Below are 25715 nucleotides of genomic sequence, written 5' to 3' on the forward strand. Positions count from 1 at the left end.
GCAGCTTACTTTGATCCTGTGCATTAACCCCCGCCCCACCCCACCCCACCCATACCGGAGGGTCAGGATACTCTTTCATTCGGTGATGCAACCGATCAAAATGCTCTCCGTGGCACATCTATAGAAGTTTTCAAGTGTTTTAGGTGATGTACCAAATCTCCTCAAACTCCAAATGAAGTATAGCCACTGCCTTGCTTCCTTTAGAGCTGTGACCAGATTAGGTCCTCAGAGATATTGACACCCAGGGACTTGAAGTTGCTCATTCCCTCCGCTTCTGATCCCCCTAAGAGGATTGGTGTGTGTTCCCTCGTTCTACCCTTTCTGAAGTCCACAATCAGTTCTTTGGTCTTACTGACATTGAGTGCAAGGTTGTTGGTGTGACACCACTCAACCAGCTGGTGTAACTCGCTCCTGCATGCCCTTCATCTCCGTCTGAGATTCTGCCAATGGTGGCTGAATCATTGGCAAATTTATAGATGGCATTTGAGCTGTACCCAGCCACAGAGTCATGGGTGTAGAGAGAGTAGAGCAGTGGGCTAAGCACACATCCCTGTGGCGCACCAGTGTTGATTGTCAGCGAGGTTTTTTTCCTTTTCTTCATCTTTTTATTCTTCCCTTTTTTAAAAAAATATTATCTGGCCTAAACTTGAATTAGAGTTGGATGTATATAATAAAATACAAGATGTTTATGGATATTTCCATGCTTTAAAACTCTCAAGGAAATTGCACAGTGAATTCATTTGGAAAATGCATGTTTCTGACAGTATTTGACAGGATAGATGCCGAGAGGGTATTGCCAACGGGGGAAGATCTTGAAGTAGTCTGAAGGCAAGGAATCACCCGTGTTGAACGAGCTGAATTTCTTCCCTGAGGGTTCTGAATGATTGGATTTCTCTACCCAGATGAGGATGATCAGTCGTTGAGTATGTTCAAGGACGAGATGGATGCATTTTGAATTACAGGAGTCTAAAATTAGGCCAAAAAAACCCTATAATTTGATGTAGATTGGCCAAAATCTGAAGTGAATGACAGATGAGGGATTATCACCACAGCCTGCCCATATGTTTTCGTATGAATTCTTAATAAAAGTTATGTAATTGTTCAAATTTTACATAATATGTAATTGCAGGTTTAAATTGGCTAATTTTGAATAGCCAAATAGAGGAAGTGATTAAAAGTATTTAAAATAGGCACTTCGATGGCTTATTTTCGGTCATCCCCCCCCCCCCACACACACACACACACACACACACACTCTCTCTCTCTCTCTCTCTCACTTCGGGTGGTTGCCATGGGAACCAGATAGGGAGGGGGCGGGGCCATGAGCGACGACCCCGCCCGAACGACGAGGTGACGTCACCCAATCAGTGAGGGAGCGCGAGCTGCAATTCCAGGCGGAGAAAGGTTGAGAAGAAAATGGGACAAAAAACTTCAGTCACGCAATAGATTTTTAAAAATCGTAAAGGAAACACAAGCCTTTTCTTCGGTAAGAGTCTTATATTTAAAATCGAGCCCTTTAAAAAAAATTGCAATGTTTTGATTCTTCTCAATTACGAGGTTTTCTCACTAAACAAATTCCGCATTCGATGGTTCACTTTATATTCTGCAAAGCGTGATTCTGTATGGGGGGGAATAACTTCTTGTAGGTGTTTAAGTGAGTTTAAAAATGCTTTTCCTTTATTTGTTTTCCCACTTTTGTCAATCTAACTCGTTCGAGGGCGTGGGGTCCGTCCCTCTTTGATGGTGATTGGCCGCTGGGTGGAGGTCCCGCCGGCGGATTGGCGGGGGCGGCTGCCCGTCAGTGCGGTGACGTCACGTCCATGCGGTGCGGTCAGTCACACGTGTTGGGAAATGGGATCATCCCGGAGCTGGCACCGAACCCAGGACTTCACATAAACACCAGCTGAGCCAGCTGTGGGGCGGCTGGACACGCAAAACCAGCATGCTCATCTCCTTTCTAAATGCGTGCAATGGAAAAAAAAACACACACAAGAGATGCTGCAGATACAGAAACGTGATTCGGTTTAATATCAGAGACTGTATTCAGTGCACAGCCTGAAATTCTTACTCTCCACAGACACCCGCGAAACAGCAGAGAACCCGAAAGGATGGATGTCAGGAAAATGTTAGAACCCCAAAACTCCTCCCCCTTCCAGCTGGAAGCGTCGGTGCCCAGAACCCACCATGCAAGCAATTATGCAAACCAGTCTTCCGTCCTTGGACTCACTTTACACCGCACGCTGTCGGAGCAGCGCTGCCAGGATAATCAAGGACACGACCCACCCAGCCAACGCACTTTTCATCCCTCTTCCCTCCGGGAGAAGGCTCAGGAGCTTGAAGACTCATTCGGCCAGATTTGGGAACAGCTTCTTTCCAACTGTGATAAGACTGCTGAATGGATCCTGACCTGGATCTGGGCCGTACCCTCCAAATATCCAGACCTGCCTCTCCATTTTTTTGCCCTACCTTACTTTCCATTTTTCTATTTATGATTTATAATTTAAATGTTTAACATTTACTATCGATTTGTACCCTAGGGAGCAGGAAGCGCAGAATCAAATATCGCTGTGATGATTGTACGCTCTAGTATCAATTGTTTGGCGACAATAAAGTATAAAGTAAATAGTAAAGCCCCCAAAGAGACCATGGTTCGCAGTCCAACAACAACTACAGTCCATAGCACGTGCCATGGGCTTTCTCTCACTGACAAGGGACAGAGAGGTGTCACCCTTTCCGCAGCGAGAGGGAGACCAGCAGATCGCTGTTTTGATGTTACGATCTGAAGCAACGCTTATTCAAGCTCACCCGATTCGTGAACCAGCAGACTCTCGGCCGCCCCCCCCCCCCCCACTGAGAGGGAGAACGATCGCTTTGAGTGCAGAGGCCTCCGACAGCCGCACCCGTTATTTTGATCTCCGCGACGTTCTAGCAGCCGACACCGGCGAGGAATTGAGCTTTCCGCAGGGGACGCTCGAAGGCACAGGCCTTTCAGGCCGCTCAGGGACCGGGAACCCCACCTCCACGTAGAAGGGCAGTTTTCAGGGCAGCTGAAGATCACGGACTCCGATAGGACCCCAGACACCTTGGAAGGGAAAAGAGAGATGCCAAAAAGAGGAATTTATGCTGTTTTGCAGATGAGCTCGATGAAGTTGCCCTCTGGCACCATCTTAGCTCCTCCCTCAACTTTTTGCTCCTTTCTAGAGAGGCGGCCTGGCCTGCTGAGTTCCTTCAGCGTTTTGTGTGTGTAGCTTTGGACTTACAGCATCTGCAGACGTTTCCACTAATGTGACTTACACAAGAGTTATCAGTTTGGGGATAATGTTGACATGCGTACTTGTGTTTTTTAACATTATGGTCATGTTAGGGTTATTCATCCACAGAGCAAGGAGTTCACCGGACAAATCTGGCATTTAGTGTTCAAGCTTCTTTGGCCTGTGAACCGAACGGTTACTAGTCTACAGTTTTGATGAGTATGCCCAGTTTTGGGCCCCTTATCTAAGAAAGGATGTGCTGACCTCGGAGAGGGTTCAACGGCGGTTCATGAAAACTATTCTGGGATTGAGAGGCCTGTCATGTGAGGAGTGTTTGATAGCTCCGGGCCTTTACTCACTGGAATGAGGGGGTGACCTCATTGAAACCTTTCGGAATGGTGAAAGGCCTCGACAGAGTGGACACGGAGAGGTGATGTCCTATAGAGTCTAAGACCAGAGGGCACAGCCTCAGTGGAGGGACGTCCATTTAGAACAGAGAGGAGGAGGGATTTCTTTACCTGAAGCTGGTGGGTCTATGGAATTCGTTGCCTCAGGCAGCTGTGGAGGCCAGGCCACTGGGTATATTTAAGGCAGAGGTTTATAGGTTCTTGATTGGTCAGGGCATGAAGGGATACGGGGGGAGGAGGCAGGAGACTGGGGCTGGGAGGGAAAGTGGATCAGCCATGATGAAAAGGTGGAGCCGACTCGATGGGCCAAATGGCCTAATTTTGCTCCTACATCTTATGGTCTGATGAAACCGAAGTAGGTCGAGTTATTCATCCACAACATTCGGAGAAATTTGGCATTTAATGTTCATGCTTCATTGCCATGTCACCCGAACAGTTACTAATCTATCGATCTGCTGAGTATACCCATGGGAAGATGAATCTCAGGGTTGTATATGGTGACGTATATGAACTTTGATAATAAAATTTGAACTTTGAACTTCATTGGACCACTTCCGAGCGCAGCCAAAGCAACCAGATTGGTGGGTCAGGGGTCACATGAAGGGGCATAAGACATAGGGCCATTCAGCCCATCGAGTCTCCTCCACCATTCAATCATGGCTGATTTTTTTTCAAACCCATTCTCCTGCCTTCACCCCGGAACCTTTGACACCCTTACTAATCAGGAGCCTATCGAAAGCAACACACATGAAATGCCGGAGGAACTCGGCAGGTCAGGCAGCATCTGTGGAAAAGAGCAAACAGGTGATGTTTTGGGCCGAGACCCTTCGTCAGGACCCCTCCGTTTTAAATATACCCAATGACTTGGCCTCCAGAACCACCTGTGGCAATGAATTCCACAGGTTCACCACCCTCATCTCTGTTCGAAGGGCATGTCCTTGTGTTCTGAGGCTGTGCCTTCTGGCCCTAGACTCCCCAACTATATGAAACATCCTCTCCACATCCACTCTATCTGTGCTCTCTGGTCCTAGACTCCCCCACTGTATGAAACATCCTCTCCACATCCACTCTATCTGTGCTCTCTGGTCCTAGACTCCCCCACTATATGAAACGTCCTCACCACATCCACTCTAGGCCTTTTAACATTTGGTGGGTTTCAATGAGAAAGGCCTAGAGTGGATGTGAGAGAGACTTTGGGGTTCTCTGCACCCTGTCAATCTTATTGATATCTTTCCTGTAGGTAGGTGACCAGAACTGCACTCAATACTTCAAATTTGGCCTCACCAATGTCCTAGACAACATCAACAAAACATCCCAACTGTTGTACTCAGTACTTGACTACTGTACTCAATCAAATGCCAAAAGCTCTCTTCACATCTCTTACCCCCCCCACACTTCATTCTTCTAAACTCCAGCCCAGAGTCATCCAATACACCCCTCACATTGTTAACTCTTTCATTCCCGTGATCATTCTCGTAAGCCTCCTCTGGACGGTTGATTTACCTCATGAGTAAACCAGATAGCAAAGTTACAAAAGTTTAGGTCACTGTTCCTGTTGTAATGGTTTGATTCCAGGCTTGTTTAATTATGTGAGTTTAAGTTGTGCGGTGTCAGGGCGAGGATGTGAACTCGTGCCTTGCCATCTACAGCTTGAATGGGTGGTCACTGGTTTGTTAATCAAATCACTCCTATCAGAATCAGGTTTTTTATCACCAGCATGTGATGTGAAATTTGTTAACTTAGCAGCAGCAGTTCAATGCAATACGTAATCTAGAAAGAAAAATAGATAAATAAAATAATGATAAGTAAATCGATTACAGTTTACATATATTGAATAGATTTAAAAAATGTGCAAAAAATCAGAAATACTGTATATTAAAAAAAAAGTGAGGTAGTGTCCAAGGGTTCAATGTCCATTTAGGGATCGGATGGCAGATGGGAAGAAGCTGTTCCTGAATCGCTGAGTGTGTGCCTTCAGGCTTCTGTACCTCCTGCCTGATGGTAGCAGGTGGTGGAGGTCCTTAATAATGGACGCTGCCTTTCTGAGACACCGCTACCTGAAGATGACCTGGGTACTTTGTAGGCTAGTGCCCAAGATGGAGCTGATTAGACTTACAACTCTCTGCAGCTCCTTTCGGTCCTGCGCAGTAGCCCCTCCATACCAGACAGTGATGCAGCCTGTCAGATGCTCTCCACGGTACATCTATATTTGTTGACCTGCAAAATCTATTCAAACTCCTAATGAAGTACAGCCGCTGTCTTGTCTCCTTTATAACTGCATCAATATGTTGGGATCAGGTTAGATCCTCAGAGATCTTGACACCCAGGAACCTGAAACTGCATGTCCTCATAATCATAATCATAACTGCTCACTCTCTCCACTTCTGATCCCTCTATGAGGATTGGTATGTGTTCCTTCGTCTTACCCTTCCTGAAGTCCACAATTGGCTCTTTCGTCTTACTGGCGTTGAGTGCCAGGTTGTTGCTGCGGCACCATTCCACTAGTTGGCATATCTCACTCCTGTACGCCCTCTCGTCACCACCTGAGATTCTACCAACGATGGTTGTATCGTCAGCAAATTTATGGATGGTATTTGAGCTATGCCTAGCCACACAGTCATGTGTACACAGAGTAGAACAGTGGGCTAAGCACACACCCCTGAGGTGCACCAGTGTTGATCATCAGCGAGGAGGGTATTTTATCACCAATCAGCACAGGTTGTGGTCATCCAGTTAGGAAGTCGAGGATCCAATTGCAGAGGGAGATACAGAGGCCCAGGTTCTGTAACTTATCAATCAGGATCGTGGGAACGATGGCATTAAATGCTGAGCTATAGTCGATGAACAGCATCCTGACGTAGGTGCTTGTGTGATCCAGATGGTCTAAAGCCATGTGAAGAGCCATTGAGATTGCGTCTGCCGTTGACCTATTGAGCAATAGGCAAATTGCAATGGGTCCAGGTCCTTGCTGAGGCAGGAGCTCAGTCTAGTCATGACCAACCTCTCAAAGCATTTCATCACTCTAGATGTGATTGCTACCAGGCGATAGTCATTTAGGCCAGGGGTCCCCAACCTTTTTTGCACCGCGGACCGGTTTATTTTTGCGGACCAGCCGACGGGGGGGGTGGGGGGGTGTTCAAGTAGGGTTAAACTCACCTCAGCATGTCTTTTAAAGTTAGAGTTGCCAACTTTCTCACTCCCAAATACGGGACAAAAGTAGCAGTCAAATACGGGACATTTGTGTTTACCCCGAGAAAGAATACCATGACCATGAAGCCTTGCGCAGGCACCTGTGCGTGCCTCCGTGCGTGTGCGCGATGATGTCTTTTTCATGCCTCCTCACACAGACATTTTCGCAGTATTTTTCCAATTATTTTACGAGGTCGAGTTGCGATGTCGGCACTCAACCCAGCACGGATGGAAAGCGTACTCGGGAGCGGACTCGGCTGGATTTGAACCCATGAACCTCCGTTCCGGGGTCCAGCGTTGATGTCATTGCGCCACCAGCCGGCCCGTGTTCGCTTTTTCAAAGCGGGCATAGAAGGTGTTGAGTTCATCTGGTAGTGAAGCATCACTGCCATTCATGCTATTGGGTTTCGCTTTGTAGGAATTAATGGCCTGCAAACCCTGCCAGAGTTGACGTGCATCCGATGTCACCTCCAACCTCATTCGAAATTGTCTCTTCACCCTTGAAATAGCCCAAACCCCAGTAAGATAAAACACCAGATTACTGCTTATTGTTGCACCATAATTCAGTTCTTTTCCAGGGACTATTTTAGATTCAGGCTGATCTGTTGCTTGAAAATCTCCAAATATTTTTAATTTAATTGGTGGTCAAGTCCAGCAGACCGAGCCTCTATGGTATCAGCCTTACCAGATTGATTTTCCCATCAGCTCAACTCCCACACCTCACAGGTGTCTGCTCACTGTGGGTATTTGATCACAAGAGAATCTCCTGAAGATCTAACACCCACAAAATACTGGAGGAACTCAGCAGGCCAGGCAGCATCAATGGAGGAGAGTAAGCTGTCGACGTTTTGGGCCGAGACCCTTTAGCAAGACTGGAAAGAACTCCGACTTCTCTTCCTTTCCAGTCCTGGCCCGAAACATCGACTGTTTACTCTTTTCCATTGATGCTGCCTGGCCTGCTGAGTTCCTCCAGCAGTTTGTGGGTATTTTATGACGGCCAGTTAACCCACTGGGTTTATGGGTGTCGGGGTGGAGACACGTCTCTACCAAAGGAGGTGTGAGGCGCTCCTTCCCTCCGCTAGCCTGCAGGTCACCCTTGGGCAAGGTGCAGCGCCTGCTTAGACCCCCCAATCAGGGCCACGTGAAGCCGTGGGAGCAGGTGGTGGATGGTCATACGAGCAGTCAGGGCATATCACAAGTCCTGGTTATGCAACCACTGACTCCAGGCAGACAATCTCTGAAGAGTATTGATAATGGCTGGGGTCACCCATCTTGTAAAGACACCGGCCCAGAAGAAGGCAATGGCAAACCACTTCTATAGAAAAATTTGCCCAAAATAATGACAATCATGGCCTTGAATAGGACCCAAGATCGCCCATGTCATATGGCACGGCACGTAATGGTGATGATGATGCAGAGTTAGCCTACCACCATAGGTATGTCTGGGATGCGGAAAACCCTGCCTCATCAGAGGGCACTACAGCACAGAAACAGGCCCTTCAGCCCATCTAGTCCATGCCAAACTGTCATTCCGCCTCGTCTCATCGACAGGCACCTGGGCTCTACCTTTCCCATCCATGTACTCATCCAAACTTTTTTCTCAAGTGTTGCAATCACTCCCACACTCACTTCTGCCAGTAGCTCTTTCCACACTCTCACCACGCTCTCTCAGGATTCCTTTAAATATTAAAGCTTTCATCCTTGACTCAGGATCTCTAATTCTATCATCACTCAAATACAGTAGGAAAAAACCCAATAGCATTTTCTCCCTCTCCCCCCTACCTCTCCCCCCTACCTCTCCCCCCTACCTCTCCCCCCTACCTCTCCCCCTACCTCTCCCCCTACCTCTCTCCCCCCTCCCCCTCCCCCTCCCCCTCCCCATCCCTCTCTCTCCATCCCCTTCTCCCCCTCCCCTTCTCTCCCCCTCGTGTGCACGCTCTCTCTCTCTCTCTCTCTCTCTCTCTCTCTCTCACACACACACATATATATATATATATATATGTAAAATTTGTACATCTCTATCAAATCTTCCCTTCTCCACCTATGCTCCAGGGAATAAAATGCTGATCTATTCCACTTTTACCCATAATTCAGGATGTTAGAACAATTTTGGGTGTAGCACGTTTACATTTAGTAAGTGACTTTGTTTACCTGTCTTCACACCTGAATATGTATTGTGGATTTAATTTGGAAGTGCAGCTCTGAACAATAGGTTTCTAAAAGCTGTGAATCCCAGACCAGATAACGATGATTAAAATTCACTTGAATATCTGTGTTGTGCGTGCGAGTAAGGAGGAGTGAAGGTTGTACCTGGTTTCAAAGGAAGCATTGACCATACTTTGTAAATATGGAATTTTCCTTTGATGTTTAGCAAATAAAATATCAAGCCCCACATTGGGCCAGCAAGACCTTTCAACTGAAAGCATCTCTCTATGATGCCTACTGTACCTTGTGTTGTCGAATAAAGAAGCAGCTTTGTATCTACTAGTAATTTTCTCCTGTGAATTCATTCATGCAACAACACAGGTCGTCAGGTCCCTACAACATCTTTGTAAACTTTCTCTGCGCTCTTTCAATCTTATTGATCTCTTTCCTGTAGGAAGGTGACCAGAACTGCACGCAGTACTCCAAGTTTGGCCTCACCAATGTCTTAGACAACATCAACAAAGCATCCCAACTGTTGTACTCCGTACTTGATTACTGTACTCAATCCAAAAGCTCTCTTTACTGCTGTGACTGTGATCGAAATTGCCACGGAGACATTGAAGCTGGTGATGATACAAACAAGAGAAAATCTGCACAGATGCTGGAAATCCAAGCAGCGTACACAAAATGCTGGAGGAACTCAGCAGGCCAGGCAGCACCTATGGAAAGAGTAAACAGTCGACTTTTTGGGCTGAGACCCTTCACCGGGACTGGTGATATGGAAGTCTGTTTGTCACAAGCAGGCATTATTCAGGAGTTACTCTTTGTAGAGGCTCACAAACTCAAAGTACATCACATTTTTATACCCTAAAGTCAAAGTTCAAAGTAAATTTATTATCAAAGTATATATATTTTGCCACATACAACCCTAAGATTCATTTTCCTTTGGGCATACTCAATAAATCCATCATAGAATCATTGGAAGACCACACCAGCTTGGGAGTTCAACCAGTGTGCAGAAGACAACAAACTCTGCAAATACGAGGAGAAATAATAATGTTAAATAAATAGTGTCAAGAACATGAGATGAAGAGTCCTTGAAAGTGAGTCCATGGGTTGTGGGAACATTTCAGTGATGGGGGCAAGTGAAGTCATCCCCTTTTATCCAAGAGCCTGATAGTTGAGGGGTAATAATGATGGTTGAGATGCAGCTCTATTAAACTCTGGTTAGGCCACACTTGGAGTATTGTGTCCAGTTCTGGTCGTCTCATTATAGGAAGGATGTGGAAGCATTGGAAAGGGTACAGAGGAGATTTACCAGGATGCTGCCTGGTATTGAGAGTATGCATTATGATCAGAGATTAAGGGAGCTAGGGCTTTACTCTTTGGAGGGAAGGAGGATGAGAGGAGACATGATAGAGGTATACAAGATATTAAGAAGAATAGATAGAGTGTACAGCCAGCACCTCTTTCCCAGGGCACCACTGCTCAATACAAGAGGACATGGCTTTAAGGTAAGGGGTGGGAAGTTCAAGGGGGATATTAGAGGAAGGTTTTTTACTCAGAGAGTGCTTGTTTGCATGGAATGCACTGCCTGAGTCAGTAGTGGAGGCAGATACACTAGTGAAATTTAAGAGACTACTAGACAGGTATATGGAGGAATTTAAGGTGGGGGGGGGTTATATGGGAGGCAGGGTTTAAAGGTCAGCTCAACATTGTGGGGCCAAAGGGCCTGTACTGTGCTGTACTGTTCTATGTTATAACTGTCCTTGAATCTGGTAGTGTGGGCCCTGAGTCTCCTGGACCTTCTCCCATCAAGAAGAGAGCATGACAAACAGGAGGAAATCTGCGGACGCTGGAAATCCATAGCAACACACGCAAAATGCTGGAGGAACTCAGTGAGCCGGACAGCGTCGATGCAGATGAGTCAACAGTCGGCGTTTTGGGCCGAAATGTCGACGGTTTGCTCTTCTCTGTCGATGGTGCCCGGCCTGCTGAAGTTCCTCCAGCATCTTGTGTGTGATGCGAGAAGAGAGCATGACCTGGGTGCTGGGGGTCCCTGATGATGGAGCTGCTTTCCTGCGTCAGTGGTGGTGGGGAGGGCTTTACTAGTGATGGACAATGGCACCAGCAGGTCATTCAGTGCAATTTCAATAGTTACAATGACATCGCTTACTTCAATATTTTGGGCTGACAATGCTTCCTTTGGATTATATTTCTACAGTAGGAGACACCTCTGAATGTTTAAATACCTTTGCTAATTGCAAGCTTCCCTGAATTTATTTAGACTGGTGCAAATTAGTTAGCTGCCTGGATCGCTGCAGGGCAACTAGCACCACCTAACAGCACATACAAAATGCTGGAGCAACTCAGCAGGCCAGGCAGCATCTACAGGGATTAAAAAAAATACGGTCAACGTTTCAGGCCGAGACCCTTCGGCAGGACGCTACCATCTACAGATTTTCTCTTGTTTGTGATTGAATCAACACCACCTCGTCGTTTGATGCATACGCCAGCGTTTCAGGGTCACCATTTCAGACATCCCACCTCTCCCGGAAGTTCCGGGAGTCTCCTGCATGTTGATGGCAGCTCCCTGACGCCCGCAAATTAAATACAATATCCTGGAATTGAGAGGGAGAGCAGGAGCTAGAGCGAGCATCCTGATTGGTCTGTCTTTGTACCAAGTAGACCTATCAGTTTTCTCTGTGGGCGGGCTTTACAGTCGACCTCTGTGTGTGTCTCTCCATCAGTTCAGTTTCGTGTCCTGCACCGCCATGGCGGAGTGTTTCAAAAAAAATACAAAACGCACTTCATCCCAGACTACACTAGCGTGTACCCCTGCCTAATAGGGGTCAAAAATAATGACAGTGTTGCTCGCTGCACTGTTTGCAACAGTGACTTTTCTATTGCCTGGATGACTGTAAAAGACATGTTGAGGTGAGTTTAACAGGTGTCATTCTTTCATTAGCATAGCTAATTATTTAAACTAGCTGCTGAGGCCAAACTCCCTGTAGACGTGATTAAAGTTGTAATAGAATAAAAAAAAACGACTCCATGATAAAGATAGCGGAGTGAAGGGATATGGGGAGATGGCAGGAACAGGGCACTGATTGTGGATGATCAGCCATGATCCCAGTGAATGGCGGTGCTGGCTCGAAGGGCCGAATGGCCTACTCCTGTACCTATTGTCTGTTGATAATATAATATACAATAAATACAGAAATAGCAAAAAACTGTGCCTGCTCATCAATCAAGACAGCAGCAATTGTGAACATGGCACTGGAACCTGAATGTTCAGAGGATCAGTACAGGTTCATCCGGACAGAAAAAAAGCCATACAGTATTTTGGTTGATAAAAACAACGATATCATGTGCACAGGAACACAGGATTAATGAAACACAGGATTAGGTAACAGTTGGATTTGTAGGCATGCAATGATGAAAACCTATTCAACTACATTGCATCATCCATGCATGACAAAGGTCTTGAATGGTCTAATTGTGTAGGATTTAGCAGTGACAACTGCAATGTGATGATTGGCAAAAACAACTCTCTGTCTTATCAAGGGTGAAAGCACAGGCCCCTCGTATTTACAGCGCTGGCTGTCCAAGTCACCTGGTCAACATTTGTGCCAAAACTGCTGCTAAGGAGTTCTCAATGTCACCTGAAGTTCTCAATGTCACCTCATTGACATCTACTGCTACTTTGAGAAAACTTCCAAACGAAGAGAAGACCTAAAACAGTTTCAAGAGTTTTGTAGTGTTGCCCAGCAAAGAGTACAAAAGCATTGTCCTACACACTGGCTTTCATTAGGAAAAGGTTTGGACCATCTGCTCCACCAGTGGCCAGCCTTTATTTCATACTTTGAGTCAAAGAGTGAGAATCAGAAGTCATCTCAGATTCAGAAGAGGCTGAAAGACCCCCAAATGAAAATATACACATGCTTTCTCCATAATGTCACACAATATTTTGACAAATTCAATTAGATTTTTCAAAACAAGGCACCTATCCTCTTCAAGTTGGATCAGGGTGTAGAAGAGCTCCTGCCTGACATAGCAAGCAGATTTATTGAGCCAAAGGTATTTAGAAAACAGAACATTCAGGAGGTAGATGTGAGCAACCCTGAAATCCACTGCCCAGATGAAGAGCTTTTTACTGGGTACCTGGAAAGGAGGCAGTTGCTAAGCGAGGAAGCACAAGAGATCCCCCCTTACAAGACAAAGCAGTCCTTCAAAGATGCCAGAGCATTCTATATCAGGTGCTTTCAAAAAATCTTGGAGAAGTTCCCAGTGAGAGACCAAATCTTGTGAAAAATCTGTCAGTGGTCAATACAGAGAGCCAAGATGAGGTGAATCCAGAGCAGATTTTGACTTTGGCAGAGAGATTTCCAAATGTGATCAAGGCAGATGCAAGAGAACAGCTCCACTTGGAAGTCCTGGATTATGTCTCAACCAACCTTGAAGGACTGGCGCCAAACTACAGAAGTTTTCCAGTTGATGAGTTCTGGGGGAAGTTGTCCAAAGTAAAATCTGTGAGCACAGGGCAGCTGAGATTCAAAGAGCTCGGCCAGTTGATGAAGCTGCTTTTGGTGCTGCCAAATTCTAATTGTGATGTAGAAGAAAGGACATTCAGCATAGTGCGTCACATTAAGACAGAATTCAGAAGTCAGCTGTCTCACAAAACACTTGCGAATCTGATGTCTTGCGAAATTAACAAATTCATTGACACAGACTGCTATGAGGTTGAGACTTCTGGCAAAATGCTCAAATCTGCCAAGCAAACTCAAGACGGCATGACTTCGGGATTGAAGAACTTTCATTTAGAACAGAGATGCGGAGAAATTACTTTAGTCAGAGGGTGATAAATCTGTGGAATTTGATGCCACAAGTGGCTGTGGAGGCCAGGTCATTGGGTGCATTTAAGGCAGAGATAGACAGGTTCTTGATTAGCCAGGGCATCAAAGGGTATGGGGAGAAGGCAAGGGAGTGGAGATGACTGGAAGAATTGGGTCAGCCCATGATTGAATGGCGGAGCAGACTCGATGGGCCAAATGGCCTACTTCTGCTCTTATATCTTATGGTCTTCTCAATTGCAAACAGTAACCACAGTCTGTTCATTATATGCCATGCCCTATGACATGGGTGATCATGGTCTTTCCATGACCGTAATTGTTCTTGGCAAACTTTTCTACACAAGTGGCTTGCCATTGCCTTCTTCTGGACCAGCGTCGTTACAAGACAGATGACCCTCCCAGCCATTATCAATACTCTTCAGAGATTGTCTTTCTGGTGTCAGTGGTCGCATAATCAGGGCTTGTGATATGCACCGGCTGCTCATGCGACTAGTACAGTAGTTACTCCAATTGTAATATGTCCTGTGAGAAAACTACACCTTGAGAGCAGGGATGAAAGTGCAAGGGAAAAGGTACGTAGCCTCCTAGTAGGTGCTGTCAGAAATGCTCTTCTCTTCCAGTTGTTCGAGCCCCATAGTGTTCGGAATTCCACTATCACTGAATCTGGAGTTCGAAGCTTGGAATTCGGGGTCCTCCTCCGGAGTTGATGCCGAAGATCGAAGCCCGGAGGTCAGTTGGAAATCTGAGTGTGCGAGTCCGCTGGGGAAGTTGAAGTCCCGGTGTCTGCGAGAATGAGTCCGCTGGAGGCTGGGGGCTAAAAACAGCCTGTCCTGGGGTTGGAGGACTGCATGGGCGGGAGGGAGGAACGGGGTTTGCTCTTCTTTTCTTCAGCTAAACACATTGGCCGTGCTACGATGGTGTGTGGGCCTTGGTTGGTTGTTAACGTACAATACACGTTTCACTGCATGAGCTGATGTACGTGTGATAAATTAACCTGAATCTGATGCACCCAGTATTTCGTACCATTTTCTCAGTGTGTTTCTGATTTTATTTTTTTTAAACAGTGATTTTGGTTTCTTTTAGGTCCGGTTATCTGTCGATGTCTTCCTGCTGTCATGAGTTGGGCGTTAGAGGAATGGAAATCTGGATTACCCAGCCGGGCTGTGCAGAAAATAGCGGAGTACGAGAGCCAGCTGGAGAAATTAAAGAAGGAACGACAACAGAAACAGCTTCAGCTGGACAGTTTGGAAGTTGCATTTCAAAAAGAAAATAAAAAGGTGACTCTTCCTCTCATCTTCCTGAAGAATCTTGTTGCGTAGGCGGGGAAAGCGGGAATTGCCAGGCGAGTAACCAGCCAAGGCTGGTTGGGTTTTTCCTCTGACATCGCAGTACCCATCGTTCTGACTGCTCAGTCAACGGGTCAATTTCTCCTCCCTAAAGAGGGGAAGGAACGATCTGGAACATGCAGAACGCGGCAAGGAAACACATTTTTCACCCAAAACCTGTTTGAATTCTGGAACTTTGAAAGAATATTTGAGGTGAAAAGCCTCTGCACGTTTAAAAATAAGACCATTAAGACATAGGAGCAGAATTAGGCTATTTGGCCCCTCGAGTTTGCTCAGCCATTCAACCATGGCTGATTGTTTTCTTTTTCTCCTCCTCCTTGACCCCATTTCCCGGCCTCCTCCCCATAATCTTCGATGCCATGTCCAATCAATCTGTTCCTGCGTTGAATTATTTGAGGTACTTCAATGCAAGCAAGAGCGGCTGCTTCCTTTTCCTTGGAAGGGGCCCACCTTCGTTGAAGGTGGGAGTGCACTACGACCCCGGGCTGGCCTTAGATTGCTGCTTTCCGCTTTGTGAAGTCACAGTCTTGTGGGGCAGAGTGGGAAACTCCTGCAGATACTGTAGGACTTTTGTGAGTGAGGGCATGTTCCGGATTGGCCTTTCCCATCTTTAGGGAGGAGAAAGGGTTTTGGTGTGTGTGGTGACAGTGAAACGTCTTACAAGTAGGAGGGAAAGATTAGATTGATCTTAGAGTGGGGTAAAAGGTCCGCACAGTATTGTGGGCCGAAGGGCCGGTACTGTGCTGTATTGTTCTATGTTCAAAGTATCTTTCAGGATCACAAGCACAGCATAGAACATAGAAATCTACAGGCCATTCAGCCCACATTGTTGTGCCGACCATGTAACCTACTCTAGAAACTGCCTAGAATTTCTCTACCGTATAGCCCTCTATTTTTCTAAGCTCCATGTACCTAAGAGTCTCTTGAAAGACCCTATTGTATCCGCCTCCACCACCATCGTCGGCAGTGCATTCCACGCACCCATCACTCTCTGTGTGCAGAAACGTAACCCCTGTACCTACTTCCAAGCATCTTAAAACTATGCCCCCTCGTGTTAGCCATTTTTTTTTGCCCTGGGAGAAAGCCTCTGGCTATCCACACGATCAACGGGACAAAATTGAAAACCGGGGACAAAAGGAAAAGGGAGGAATGAAACTTTGTTCTAAGAGGAGGATTTGAAGGAGGAGGTATCAGAGGTTGATGAAAGAAATGCTGTTGCTTTGGAGTATTGGGAGCAGTTCTGGGCCCCATATCTAAGAAAGGGGGTACTGGGCAAGAATGTTCCTGGGAATTTATGGAGTTATTGAGATACAGTGCAGAATAGGCCCTTCCAGCCCTCAAGCCGTGCTGACCAACAACCACCAATTTAACCCTAATCTAATCATGGTACAATTTACAATGACCAGTTAACCTACCAACTGGTACGTCTTGTGGGAGGAAACCGGAGCACCCGGAGGAAATCAGTGCGGTCACGGGGAGGAAGTACGAACTCCTTTCCACGAATGAAAAGTATGAGAAGGGTTTGATGGCTCTGGGTCTGTCCTCACTGGATTTTAGCAGAATGAAGGGGACAAAGTCTCATTAAAACCTACTGAATACTGGAAGGACTAGTTAGAGTAGATATGAAGTGAACGTCTCCAACCGTGGGAGAGCCTAGGACCAGAGGGCACAGCCTCAGAATGCAAGGATGTCCCTTTAGAACAGTTAGAATTCTCTCTAGGGTACATCTGTAGAAATTTCTGAGTGTCTCTGGTGACTAACCAAATCTCCTAATGAAATATAGCCGCTGCTGTGTCTTCTTTGCAGCTTGAAGATGAGAAGAACGAAAACGCATCATTGAAGAGAGAGACGCAAAGCTTGAAGGAGGCGTGCGCCAATCTGGAGAAGGCACAGCAGAGATTCTGTCACGAAGTTCAGGTGAAGGAGGCTCTGGTGTGCAGTCTGCAGGGCCAGCTGCTGGCAGCAAGGAAGCAGATTGATGAGCAGGAGCGAGAAATAAAAAGGTATTGTCTAGATGTGTGTGGAAGTGATTGAAGTAGAGGCAGTGCTACTGGAGCTATCCTCCCATCGGAGGCTGTCTTTGATGGGCTGGTGATGGAGCAGACATATTCAGATGTTGCAAACCAGCCTCCATTCCATGGATTTTGTCTACACTTCTCAAAAGTTCAAAGTTCCAAGTATATTTTATTATCAGAGTACATATACCTCACCCTGGGATTCATTTTCCTGCGGGCATACTCAGCAAATCTATAGAATAGTAACTGTAAACAGGATCAGTGAAAGATCAACCAGAGTGCAGAAGACAACAGGCTGTGCAAATGCAAATATAAATAAATAGCAATAAGTAACAAGAACATGAGGTAAGGAGTCCTTAAAGTGCGATCATTGGTTGTAGGAACATTTCAATGATGGTGAGTGTAGCTCATTGGTTCTATTTAATATCAGAGAACGTATACAGGATACAACCTGAAATTCTTACTCTTCACAGACATCCACGAAACAGAAGAAAACCCCAAAGAATGAATGACAGTAAAACATTAGTACTTCAAAGCTCCCCCCTGCGCACAAGCAGTAGCAGAGCATCAACCCTACCCCCCGCCCCCACCACCCGCCATGCAGGCAATCGGAAAAGCCTCCAAAGAGACCGTGGTCTAGAGTCTTATCAAAAACTACCGTCCATAACCCAGTATCTTTGAGATGCCACGGTGTCCCTCTCCCCACTCCCCACTCCCCACTCCCCACTTCCCTGTCCCCTCCCCACTCCCCGCTCCCTGCTCCCTGCTCCCCCCCTTCCCCCTTTATTCAAGAGCCCAGTGGTTGAAGGGTAGTAACTGTTCTTGAACCTGGTGGTGCGAGCCCTGAGGCTCTTGTACCTTCTACCTGATATCAGCGGCGAGAAGAGAGCATGGCCTGGGTGGTGGGGGTCTCTGATGATGGACGCTGCTCTCCCACGACAGCGTTTCATGTCGATGTGCTCAGTGGTTGTTACAGTATGTGCTTGTGTGGTACGTGAGCGCTGGAGTGATGGTGGGGCGGGGGGAGGAATGAGGGCAAGTTAACTTTGCACTTTGTTACTCGGAGCTCACCTATTGTGGAGTTACACACATACAAAATGCCCAGAGGGACTCAGCAGGTCAGGCAGCATCTACGGAGAGGAATAACCGGTTGATGTTTATTCAGGGCTGGAAAGGATGGGGGGGGCGGGAAGGTGGGGGTGGGGAAGGAGGACAAGCTGGAAGGTGACAGATGAAGCTGGGTGGGGGGGGGTGATGGGTGAAGCCCAGCAGTTGCAGGTGGGGGAGGGGGGTGACAGGTCAAGCCGGGTGGGTGGGGGAGGGGGAGGGTGACGGGGTGAAGCCGGGCGGGAGGGGGAGGGGGACGGGTGAAGCCGGGCGGGTGGGGGAGGGGGAGGGTGATGGGTGAAGCCGGGCTGGTGGGGGGGGGGGTGACGGGTAAAGCCTGTTAGTGGGGGGGAAGGGGTGATAGGTGAAGCAGGGTGGGTGTGGGAGGGTGGGTGGTGGGTGAAGCTGGGTGGGGGGGTGACGGGTGAAGCCAGTTAGTGGGGGGGAAGGGGTGATAGGTGAAGCAGGGTGGGTGTGGGAGGGGGAGGAGGTCAACCTGGAAGGTGAGCAGCGAGTTCGGGTGGGTGACGGGTGAAGTTGGGTAAGTGGGGGAGGGGGAGGGTGATGGGTGAAGCCGGGTGGGTGGGGGAGGGGGAGGGTGACGGGGTGAAGCCGGGCGGGTGGGGGAGGGTGGGTGACGGGTGAAGCCAGGTGGGGGAGGGTGGGTGATGGGTGACGGGTGAAGCCAGGCGGGTGCAGGAGGGTGGGTGATGGGTGAAGCTGGGTGGAGGGGTGACGGGTGAAGCAGGGTGGGTGTGGGAGGGGGAGGAGGTCAAGCTGGAAGGTGATGGGCGAGGCCGGGTAGGTGGGGGGGAGGTGAAGTAAGAGTTTGTGTTTATTGCTCAGATTGAAAAGTGGTTGATCACATTTGAGAAATAAAGATGTCTCTTTCACTGCGGGCTTCAGTATTTCTTCTCTGGTGCTTGTGTGGTTGATGGCACCGTAGTGTCCTGTCCTGTACACTTTGGGACCTTCTCATTACCTCGGACTCGTACCCATTCTATTCTGCGGCTGCAAGTTCCAGCAAACCTTTCACCTTTCTTGACCTTTCCCAACTTCTTGAGTCTAGCATGGCTTAAGCAGTCTCCTGTTTTCACCCGGCACATTTTCCAGACTTAACGGTGGTGCCTCCTATACGCCATGGCTTTTGTTATTTTGCCTTGGTCTCTCCAAAATAATATAAAAATTAAAAAAAAAGCAGAACCTTTTAATACAACATAAAACCGTGAAATGATTTCAGGCTGGAAGCAGAGCTTGAGCGAAGTCAAAGGGCCTCAGCAGGAACAGAATGTCACCTCCCCACTCCGACTAAGAACTTTCCTGGGTGTACCGCGCTCAGCGTCGAGGGTAAGTTTTATCACTGAAGGCCGAAACCTACTTTTCTCTTAACCTCGAGGTCTGACGTTAAATGGTGTAGGTTTGAGACGCAACAGTTTTGGGCCCCTCATCTCAGGAAGGACGTCTGGTCATTGGAGGGAGTCCAGGGGAAGTTCATGAGGATGATTCCGGGAATCAAGGGGTTAACATTTGAGGAGCGCCTGGCAGCTTTACTCACTGGAATTTAGAAGAATGCGGGGGGTGGGGTGGGGAATCTCATTGAAATCTGCCAAATGTTGAAAGGACTAGATAGGGTGGATGTGGAGAGGATGTTTCCTATGGCTGAGGGGCGGCCTTTTAGAACAGAGGATTTTTATTTTAGCCAGAGCGTAGTGAACCTGTAGAATGCTCTGCCACAGACTGCGGCGGAGGCCAAGTCCGTGGGTAGATTCAAAGCGTAAGTTGATAGGTTCCTGGTGGGCTGGGGCATCAAGGGATATGGGGGAGGGCAGGTGTATGGGGTTGAACGGGATCTGGGATCAGCCATGATGGAATGGCGCAGCGGACTCGACGGGTGGAGTGGCCTAATTCTCCTCCTGTGTCTTACGGTTTTTACTTAGACACGGCATTAAAGTATAGTGTTAGTCTGAAATCCGGGGGTCAAGGGCTGGAGGTCAGAGGCCCAGAGGCAACCCTATCCTGAAGGTGGAGTCCTGTCTGTGTGAGTTAGTGCAGGGGTCCCCAACCTTTTTTGCACCGCAGACCGGTTTAATATTGACAATATTCTTGCAGACTGGCCGACCGGGAGGTCGGGGGGGCAGGGTGGGTGTTCAAGTGGGGTTAAACTCACCTCAACATGTCTTTTACAGTTAGGGTTGCCAACTTTCTCACTCCCAAATAAGGGACAAAAGTAGCAGTCAGATCCCGGGACACTTTACCCCAGGAAAGACTACCATGACCATGAAGCCTTGCGCGGGCACCTGTGTGCGCATGTGTGATGTGTGCATGTGATGTGCACAGGCGCGTACGTGCCGATTTTTTTTTCCCCCCACAAATCCGGTTTTGCCTTCATCTTCCCAACTATACTGTACATACATTATTTCTACTTTATATAGGCTGTGTATTTATCATATCATTTCTGCTTTTACTATATGTTTGTGTTATTTATTTTTGGTTTTATGTGTTATTTGGTATGATTTGTTAGGTTCTTTTTGGGTATGGGAATGCTCAAAAATTTTTCCCATATAAATTAATGGTAATTGCTTCTTCGCTTTACGCCATTTCGGCACGAAAGGTTTCATAGGAACGCTCTACCTTAGCGGGGGAAATACGGGACAAACCAATTTAGCCCAATATACGGGATGTCCCGGCAAATACGGGATAGTTGGCAACCCTACGTTTAAGTTCAAAAGTGCGTGACAGGGAATGAGGAAAGGTGCAGCTGACTCATATCGTTTCCTCATGGCCCGGTACTGGTCCACGGCCTGGTGGTTGGGGACCGCTGGGGTAATGGATGAGTGTGAGGGAGGGAGCCTTGTTTTGCTGCTGTTGTTTTGTTCTCGTGGCTCGTGTTGTTCTGCTGAATATTGTGGGAATGCTATGTTGGTGCTGGAATATGTGGTGACACCTGCGGACTCCCTGTCCCCCTGTACATCCTTGCGTGATGTTGGTTGTTCGTGCAAAAATGCATTTCACTTGTATGTTTTGATGTACATGTGGCCGATAAATTGATCTGAATCAGAAACAACACACACACACGCGCGCATGCGTGCAACATACGCAATGCTGGGGGAGCTCAGCAGGCCAGGCAGCATCTGTGGAGAAGAGTAAACAGTCGACGTTTTGGGCCGAGACCCTTCGTCGGGACAGGAAAGGAAGATAAGAAGGTGGGGGGGGTAGGGGAGGAAGAAGTGCAAGGTGTCAGGTGAAAGGTGAAACTGGGAGAAGCGGAGGGAGTGAAGTAAAGAGCGGGGAAGTTGATTGGTGAAAGAGATAAATGGCTGGAGAAAGGGGAATCTGATAGGAGAGGACAGAAAAACTATCAGCTACCAGATAGCCTCTTTTGCTCCCCCCCCCCACCTTTTAATTCAAGCATCTCCTTTATCTCCTCCCACCCCGCCGCCCCAGTCCTGAAGAAGTGCCTTGGCCTGAAGCGTCAACTGTTTACTCTTTTTCCATTGATGTTGCCATAAATTGGCTGGGGTCACCCGACTTGTAAAGATACTCTGCCCAGAAGAAGACAATGGCAAACCACTTCTGTAGAAAAAATTGCCAAGAACAGTCATGGTCTTAAAGACCATGAGCGCCCACGTCATACAACACGGCGCATAATGATGATGTCATACGACACGGCACATAATGATGATGATGTCTACTGGTCCAAAGCCCATCAGTGTCAAACTGAACATCATTGAAAATCAACTTCACTAACTTCCAGTAATTTCCCCTTTTCTCTCTCTTCTCATTACCCATTCTGGCTCCCTTCTTACTTCTCACCTGCCCTTCACCTCTCTCTGGTGCCCCTCCTCTTTCCCTTTCTCCCGTGGTCTACTCTCCTCACCTATCAGATTCCTCCTTCTTTAATCCTTTACTTCTTCCACCTATCACCTCCCAGCTTCTTACTTCAGCCTCCCTTCCCCCTCACCTGTCACCTGTCTCTTTAACTTGTATTCCATTGTGTCGATCGATTCTTTTTAGAAGTTCTGGTTGTCGTCGTCTACCAGGCTCTGAGGTGGCGGTGAACTCCAAGCCACAACCACTCATTTTGTCCTTCCCCTCTCTCCCCCCACCCCCCCATCCCCTTTTTTATTCTGGCATCTTCCCCATTCCTTTCCAGTCCTGGTGAAGGGTCTCAGCCCGAAACGTCGACTGCTTATTCCCCTCCGTAGATGCTGCCTGACCTGCTCATTTCCTCCGGCATTTTATGTATGCTGCTCAGGATTTCCAGCGTCTGCAGAATCACTTGTTACTGTAAAACTGGTTTTGATTTTCTCAGGGTAAACGTGCGTACTCAAGAATGGTTCCTTTTCACAAGCCCGTGTCTTCCTAGATTATTTTGTAGAGGAGAAAGGGCCAAGGGGTGGATGGAGCTGGAGAGTTACTCTGTAGGATAGACATGTACAAGTTGGGCTGAATATCCCTCTTTATGGATGCCATTGTTCAGTGAGAAAATCCAGACTGGATTAAGATTTGAATTCTCGAGCTGGGACATGATCATGCTAGGCCTTTAGTCGAGAGACCTGAGCTGATGATTTGGAGAGAAGTTGAAATTCCAGTGTTGGTTTGAATTAAATAAACCTGATTTTCACTTTTGTCTTTTGGGCTGTTGCCCAGTCCTATAGGTTCACAAATTGCTATCCGTCCTTTTTCAGTACAATATGTGACTCCAGTCACCCAGAATGAATGTTCTTGCGAAGAGCAAAGCAAGCCACCCGGGCCACACCTTGTTCTCACTCTTACTGCCGAGAGCCTGAAGGCACACACTCAACGATTCAGGAACAGCTTCTTCCCCTCTGCCGTCCGATTCCTAAATGGACATTGAATGCATAAACACTACCTCCTTACCTTTTTTATTTCTATTTTTGCTCAACTTATTTAACTAATTTAATATGCATACTTAACCGTAATTCACAGTTTTTTCTCTATTATTATTTATTGCTTTGTGCTGCTGCCACAAAGTCAAATTTCACGACATAACGCCAGTGATTTTAAACCTGATTCTGACCAGTTCGGGATCGGTGATAACTGTTAATGCCAGCAGTGCCTCCCTTTGAATCAATTCATTTTTAAGAGATGCAGAAACGGTATTTGAAAACGATTTATAAGTTCCAATTCTGCCCCAAATGATATGAATTTAACTGTAGAAGTTGCACTTTTTCCAAACATACATTATGATTTTGACTTCAAAGCAAAAAGGAGTGCAATGCGTCTGACAGCGTGACTGAGGTCAGGAGCTCCATTGTTATCAGTGAGGAGATAAAGCCCTGTTTGTTGACAGGCTGAGCTGCTGTACTGTTCAAGCCAGGCTTTTCCCCTCTCCTCTAGTTTCTACTAACCGCCCTTGTGACTTGTTGGGTAATGGTTCTGCTTCCTTGCAAAATTTCACAACACGATGCCTCGTTACAGCAGCCGGGCACTAGCTAGGCCACCGATGCTGGCCAAAATACTGGAGCTTTACATGATCCTGCCTTCACTGGGTCTGCAGGGTGTTTTCAGGTTCCAGTGTTCATAAAACTTTCAACGTAAGTTTATGATCAAAGTACGTATAGTTGCAGAAACTTGTAAAATTAGTCAGCTTTATCATGGGACCAGCCTCCATAGTATCCAAGACATCTTCAATGACGGGTTCCACTAAAAGCAGCGTCCATCATTAAGGACCCCCACCACCCAGGACATACCCTCTTCTCATTGCTACCATCAGGGAGGAGGTACAGAAGCCTGAAGGCACACACTCAGCGATTCAGGAACAGCTTCTTCCCCTCTGCCGTCCGATTCCTAAATGGTCATTGAACCCATGGACATGACCTCACTACTTCTTTATTTCTGCTATTTTGCACTGCTTATTTAACTTAACTATTTAATAGACCCATATACACGTAATGCAATAAATAAATAAGATGAAGAAAGGAAAGGCAGCAGGTCCTGATGAATAAGTAATAGAACAACTTATCGCCCTTGAAGATTATAGAAACATAGAAACATAGAAAATAGGTGCAGGAGTAGGCCATTCGGCCCTTCGAGCCTGCACCGCCATTTATTATGATCATGGCTGATCATCCAACTCAGAACACCGCCCCAGCCTTCCCTCCATACCCCCGATCCCTTTAGCCACAAGGGCCATATCTAACTCCCTCTTAAATATAGCCAATGAACTGGCCTCAGCTGTTTCCTGTGGCAGAGAATTCCACAGATTCACCACTCTCTGTGTGAAGAAGTTTTTCCTAATCTCGGTCCTAAAAGGCTTCCCCTCTATCCTCAAACTGTGACCCCTCGTTCTGGACTTCCCCAACATCGGGAACAATCTTCCTGCATCTAGCCTGTCCAATCCCTTTAGGATCTTATATGTTTCAATCAGATCCCCCCTCAATCTTCTAAATTCCAACGAGTACAAGCCCAGTTCATCCAGTCTTTCTTCATATGAAAGTCCTGCCATCCCAGGAATCAATCTGGTGAACCTTCTCTGTACTCCCTCTGTGGCAAGGATGTCTTTCCTCAGATTAGGGGACCAAAACTGCACACAATACTCCAGGTGTGGTCTCACCGAGGCCTTGTACAACTGCAGTAGTACCTCCCTGCTCCTGTACTCAAATCCTCTCGCTATAAATGCCAGCATACCATTCGCCTTTTTCACCGCCTGCTGTACCTGCATGCCCACTTTCAATGACTGGTGTATAATGACACCCAGGTCTCGTTGCACCACCCCTTTTCCTAATCGGCCACCATTCAGATAATAATCTGTTTTCCTATTTTTGCCACCAAAGTGGATAACTTCACATTTATCCACATTAAATTGCATCTGCCATGAATTTGCCCACTCACCCAACCTATCCAAGTCACCCTGCATCCTCTTAGCATCCTCCTCACAGCTAACACTGCCACCCAGCTTCGTGTCATCCGCAAACTTGGAGATGCTGCATTTAATCCCCTCATCCAAGTCATTAATATATATTGTAAACAACTGGGGTCCCAGCACTGAGCCTTGCGGTACCCCACTAGTCACCACCTGCCATTCAGAAAAGGTCCCGTTTATTCCCACTCTTTGCTTCCTGTCTGCTAACCAACTCTCCACCCACACCAATACTTTACCCCCAATACCGTGTGCTTTAAGTTTGCACACTAATCTCCTGTGTGGGACCTTGTCAAAAGCCTTCTGAAAATCCAAATATACCACATCCACTGGTTCTCCCCTATCCACTCTACTAGTTACATCCTCAAAAAATTCTATGAGATTCGTCAGACATGATTTTCCTTTCAGAAATCCATGCTGACTTTGTCCGATCATTTCACCGCTTTCCAAATGTGCTGTTATCACATCCTTGATAACTGACTCCAGCAGTTTCCCCACCACCGACGTTAGGCTAACCGG

General features: G+C 47.1%; 1 protein-coding gene across 2 annotated transcripts in view; it reads left to right on the plus strand.

Moving 5' to 3' along the window:
• Positions 1-1364: 1364 nt before the first annotated feature.
• LOC140188939 (uncharacterized) overlaps positions 1365-25715 on the plus strand; it is a 103828-nt gene continuing 79477 nt past the window's right edge. For both annotated transcript variants that reach the window (XM_072245593.1, XM_072245594.1), the window contains exons 1-4: positions 1365-1486; positions 14929-15122; positions 16998-17194; positions 19554-19660. In XM_072245593.1, coding sequence (XP_072101694.1) covers positions 14961-15122; positions 16998-17194; positions 19554-19660 — 466 coding nt within the window. In that variant the 5' untranslated portion in view covers positions 1365-1486; positions 14929-14960. The remainder of the gene's footprint in view (positions 1487-14928; positions 15123-16997; positions 17195-19553; positions 19661-25715) is intronic.

This window comes from Mobula birostris, chromosome 28, assembly GCF_030028105.1.
Source record: "Mobula birostris isolate sMobBir1 chromosome 28, sMobBir1.hap1, whole genome shotgun sequence".
NCBI lineage: Eukaryota > Metazoa > Chordata > Chondrichthyes > Myliobatiformes > Myliobatidae > Mobula > Mobula birostris.